The 5,522-nt window shown below is 39.7% G+C and overlaps 1 protein-coding gene across 2 annotated transcripts; it reads left to right on the forward strand.

Annotated features, from left to right (window-relative positions):
• Positions 1-482: 482 nt before the first annotated feature.
• LOC104610876 (glucose-6-phosphate/phosphate translocator 2, chloroplastic-like) lies at positions 483-5,061 on the forward strand. 2 transcript variants are annotated; one of them, XM_010277700.3, is made up of 6 exons: positions 483-987; positions 1,153-1,840; positions 1,959-2,184; positions 2,546-2,768; positions 3,641-3,854; positions 4,768-5,061. In XM_010277700.3, exons 2-6 carry the CDS (start codon positions 1,316-1,318, stop codon positions 4,777-4,779), a joined length of 1,200 nt encoding a protein of 399 aa, XP_010276002.1. In that variant the 5' UTR covers positions 483-987; positions 1,153-1,315; the 3' UTR covers positions 4,780-5,061. The 2 variants fall into 2 exon arrangements, with proteins under 2 accessions (XP_010276002.1, XP_010276003.1); XM_010277701.3 differs by having other exon boundaries at positions 672-987; positions 1,143-1,840.
• Positions 5,062-5,522: the final 461 nt, after the last annotated feature.

Genomic DNA, 5,522 nt, shown 5'->3' on the forward strand with positions numbered 1-5,522 from the left:
TCTTTGCGGGGCCCACGACAAGAAGTCCGTCTGATCATGACTTTTAAAGTGGCATATGCTTTTGAGACGTAGGACCCGCGTCCGAAATATCTTCTCCTATACCATTTTGGCCTGATTAGGAGATGCTAATCACCTGATAATCAGGGGCGGCTGTCCACACAAAAACATCTCCATCTAAATCCAATGCACAATATCATCATCAGTCCACGTTCATACAGCCGTACATCAAAAATATCGGCGATATAAAGTTTAATAGATGTTCCCAATGTGCGGCTGAATGAATGTGATCAGCACCGTAATCGTGGTCAGCAGATCCAAATTCCCCATTATCATCGAGTGTGGTATATGGGCTACTTCAATGGCCCACAGTCCTCACGGGAGCCCATCGTACGCTGCCACACCCAGATTCCAGAACGTGATTCCTGGCTGTTGTCTCGGTCAATTCTTCAATAAATCATACATGCATACAATCACAGATCAAAGGGTAAAATTTTAGAGGTCTTCTATGACCTAATGACCCGTATGACCCGTAGACTACGTGTCATGATCATATGACCCGTATGGATCTTTTAGTAATTCTAAACAAATGTAGGGGCTTAATTGGAATTAGAGGAGAGTCCGCTCAGCGCTCAATTTTGCTTATAAAATCGGACTTTCCTCTTTCTATTTCCGTATTTCTGTGCTGACCGTCTCCCTCTTCTCTTTTCCTCTCCGAGAAGGAGAAGATCCCTGATTCCTTCTTCGTTTAATAGTTCCTTTTCTCTGGCTTCTTAAGACCTCTCACCTTATCGTTCTTTGTCTTCGGAAAATTCGCTTTTGGAAGTGTTCTTCCATATCGTTTTCTCCACCTAGCGATCGAGACGATCAAGGAAAAATTTTCTCACCGGGAGGAAAGCGAAGAAGCTTCCTGGTTTCGGAGATTGTTCCAGAGCATTCGTCGACAAAAAACATTGAGGATTCCTCTGCTCTCTGCTTCTTCTTCTTGAGGTATCATTGGCAATTTGGTTTACTCTGTTGACAAATAGAGAAAGAAAATCGATTTAGGCAATTTCGTAGTTGCACTTGCTGAAATATCATCAGCTTTCCTTAATAAAAACGTCGGATCACCTTTCCACTGAAAGCTTTTTAACATAAAAGGTTAGTTCTTTTCAGGTTCAATCAAAGTTCTCAATCCGTCAGCCGAGATCTCCTGTTATTGATTTTTGTGGGTAGCTCTTCTTTAGGACTGCGAGTTTCACCGTTGTGTTTGGGTCTTCTATAAGCTCAAAATCATATCTGTTTTCTCTTATCCCTCTGTCCATTTTGCGGTATCAAGATGATGTGCTCTGTAAGGCCATCGGGAACTACTCTCACTGTCTCAGATGTCTCAAGGTTGCGGCCAAAGTCGTCTGTTCCACAATCCCGGATATCGTTGTTTCCCTCCATGTTGTCTGCCAAAAAGCCTGATTCTGGTCTATGGACCAGGAAACCTCTGTATATTTCCTCCCTTCAAGGTTTTGGATCCTTTGAAGGTGCAAAACCTCGCAAGCCCATTATTGAGTGCAAAGCATATGAGGCCGATCGATCGCAGCCGATAGACGCCAACATTGAGCTCCCCGACCAGAAGGCTCGCTCGGCAGCAGCGCAGAAACTGAAAATCGGCATCTACTTTGCAATTTGGTGGGCTTTGAATGTTGTTTTCAACATCTACAACAAGAAAGTCCTAAACGCTTTTCCGTACCCCTGGCTCACATCCACCCTGTCTCTCGCAACTGGGTCACTAATGATGTTGATTTCATGGGCTACAAGAATCGCGGAAGCACCGAAAACCGATCTGGACTTCTGGAAAACCCTCTTCCCGGTAAGGCGAATAATGGATTTTTGCTGTGTTTAGGGTTTTAGCTTTGATTCTTTTCGCTTGTACATGAATTCTTTAGGGAGTTTTGTGCTAAAGTTTTCTCTCTGACTTTATTCTGTAGGTCGCGGTCGCACATACCATCGGCCATGTGGCAGCCACGGTCAGTATGTCTAAGGTTGCTGTTTCGTTCACCCACATCATCAAGAGCGGTGAACCTGCTTTCAGTGTCTTGGTTTCAAGGTTTCTCTTGGGTGAGACGTTTCCGGCAGCGGTTTATCTGTCTCTTCTGCCGATTATCGGAGGTTGTGCACTTGCTGCTGTCACTGAACTCAACTTCAATATGACTGGTAATAGGAGCTCTCTTCTTTTGACTTTAAAGTTGTTTGGCTCCCAAGTTATTAAGTTCTTCATTTTTAATGCCCTTCAACCAAAATTTTGTTGATTTTTACTGTGATAATTTTCCCTTGTGCAACTCTAGTAAATTGTAATGCCCTTATTAGGAACCATATTTTCTTTATGTACTCATTTCTTCTTTTTTTTTTTTGCATTTTTAATCTCTCTTTTGCCATTGGTCAAAAAGTTTAGTTGGGGTGGGTTGGTGGATGGGTGCAGTATTTTTGACGCAAATGATAAAATTATTTTTTATTTGTTCTTGGGGTATTGTTTTGATTTTTGAAAGCTGAAGTCGTGGTTGTTGGTTTGTGTTAGGCTTTATGGGCGCTATGATATCGAATCTGGCATTCGTGTTCCGAAACATATTCTCAAAGAGAGGGATGAAGGGAAAATCCGTCGGTGGCATGAACTACTACGCTTGTCTCTCTATGTTGTCCCTTTTGATCCTCACTCCTTTTGCCATTGCTGTAGAGGGACCCCAGATGTGGGCAGCTGGATGGGAAAAAGCAATCTCTCAAATTGGACCCCATTTCATATGGTAACCACAATGACTGACAGCCTTGTTCTGCTTGCTTCTGCTGTACTTCCTACTTTCTCCATGGTTGTTTATTTTGGTATGGTAATAAGTTGGTTGCTTGGTTAAAATTCTTCTTCTCTATTTAGCAAACAAAAAATATTTAAACAAGAAACAGTACAAAATGATGCGAAAAAATCTATCTAAATTATGTTAGTTACAGTTAACACCAGAGTGGAAAGTAGAAAAGATCCAATATATGATTGGCTTCATTCTTTTTACAGTTACAAACTAAAGCATTACTGGAACAACATGTTTTTTACTTGGATGTTTAGAAATTAAACATAATTGAGTTTTGCTAGGATATTTAACATGTAGCTTGCAGTTGAAATATGTGATTTCCTGTAAAACATATTGAAGTTTGGCCAATGGACCATTTGTTGCTTTCTGCATGTCTGCTTTGTATTGAGTACAAGTCAAGGAGAGTAATTACAGAGTACTTGTTTGATTATTATTATTAGTATTAGTATTAGTATTATGTTGGTATTGTTTCAAATATCTGAGAGTAATTACAGGTGTCACTTTCCAACTACTGACTCTACTTCATTTATTTAATTGTTATTGCACTGTGTTTTTACATGCAACAATGTGTAGCTTGAATAATATCTATCTATTCTCTCTCTCTCTCTCTCTCTCTCTTGGCTGAATGTGAATTATTGAAGTGGCAACTTTGATTTGATGTTCTAACAATGAAGCATGTGTCTTTCCTTGTTTTGGAGGGTTTGTTTCCTAGCCTAATGTGTTCTTCTCAGATTGTGATATTCTTCTTCTTTTGTTTAATATCTCACTAAAGAAATTGTTTCTGTGGTTGTGTTTATCTCTCTTGTACGCATCAGGTGGGTGGCGGCTCAAAGTGTGTTCTACCACCTATACAATCAGGTCTCATACATGTCGTTGGATGAAATCTCCCCCTTGACATTTAGCATTGGGAATACCATGAAGAGGATTTCTGTCATTGTCTCTTCTATCATCATTTTCCACACACCCGTCCAGCCCATCAATGCTATGGGAGCTGCTATCGCAATCCTTGGAACCTTCCTTTACTCCCAGGTAAATTTTCACTTCCATAATGATTTGAATATGACTGCCTGATTTTTTTTCATGAATTTTTTATAGGACTAAATGCCCGTGACTCTTTTTTTTTTCTGGACTAGAATGCTTAACCAGATAAACGGACAAAATGCTATTTGTTTGTATATACATGATATCACTTGATTCCATGTAAAAATCTCCCTACAGAAGAGGCTGAAAGTGGAATTCTGTCTTTGTTAAACCACAATACTAGGGTCACGGAAATAACTAAAGCCCCAAAATTCATCAGCGATTTGATCAATGGGGAAAATACACTATCATGTTTCATGTTACCATATGGTTTTCTAAAATATTTTACTGAGTCAAATCTTTTACCGAGTCAAGTAACATTTGGTTTGCTGAATGTTGAGTGTACCAAAGCTTGCTTTTATGTTTGGAAGATAGGGGGATGGGGTGCAGAAACATCAACCACGGTTTGGTGGTTAGCACTAGATATCCTGGGTTTCTCAGTTGCAATATCCTCCACCCAGAGGTTTCTGGTGGTATAATTACAAGGGAGAAGGTTTTGTAGGTGAGTTGCGTCAGTCTTTGGTACTGCCTTAGGCAGTCCCATTTTTTCTTTCCACATGAAGGGAAGATTCGAGCTTTTCCCCGGGTAGTCTTTATACTGGACTAGTTGTGCCACCATGGAAACATGGGACTTTTTTATATTTTCGAATGGACTATTTGTTGGTACTCTGAAGAGTGGACGACGACAAGCTTAATGCTTCTTTTCCCCTTTTCTGAAGCATGCGAGCATACTGCTTTAATTGTAATGCAGTTGTTATAAATATTGTATGTATAGTAGTTGCATGAATGAATTGATTATTGAGTGGCAACGGGGTTGCTCGGAACTAAACTAATGATGGTTAATTGGTTACATATAATGCAGGCAAAGCAGTAAGGGAGGTGAGGCCAATAGAGATAGAGCTCAAAGTCATGTTGTGGAGAAGATGGAAGGACAGCGCAGCGGGATGGGATCGATTGGTTAGAGTTGGTTGTTGATAAAATGAGCATTCATAGTTTCATAGCCCAAGAGCATTAGATTTTGGTCGGGAGGGACCAACGGCTTTTCTTGTCTTATTGTAGATAAGAATAAAAAGAACAATATTTTTTTTTTACAGAATAGCCAGCCCAGCCATTAATTAGTAGATAATTAATTGATTTTATCTTTGTTTTGTTTTTATCCCGGGACCGGGAGGAGGGTGTTAACAAATATATATTTATTAAAATAAGAAGAATCCTGGAGAGCTGATATCTATTTTGACGCAATTGATAAAAAATAGCATCTTATTTATTTTCTCAATTTCTTCCTGTTCGGGTTATCTATTATATGAAATTGAAGCTTGATAAGGATGACTACTGCTTCATTTGGTACCATCCATTAAAATGCGAAATTTATTAAGAGCCAGGAAAAATAACCGTTATTACTATAGCCAATATTTATATATGTTGTAGCATCAGAATTCTGAACTCAAAACTTTTTGCCTACATACTCAAGAAGCAGATCGGGTCATACTCAACCTAACTCCTGAAATAACATGGAAGCCGGATTTTAGATGATAGATCGTTTTCCAATCAGCAAATGACAGCTATCCAGATTCGTTAGATTGTATTGGCAGGCAGGGAGGGAGTGTGGAAGTGCCA

The sequence above is a fragment of the Nelumbo nucifera genome, chromosome 1 (genome assembly GCF_055504915.1).
Source record: "Nelumbo nucifera cultivar China Antique chromosome 1, China Antique-T2T, whole genome shotgun sequence".
Classification (NCBI taxonomy): domain Eukaryota; kingdom Viridiplantae; phylum Streptophyta; class Magnoliopsida; order Proteales; family Nelumbonaceae; genus Nelumbo; species Nelumbo nucifera.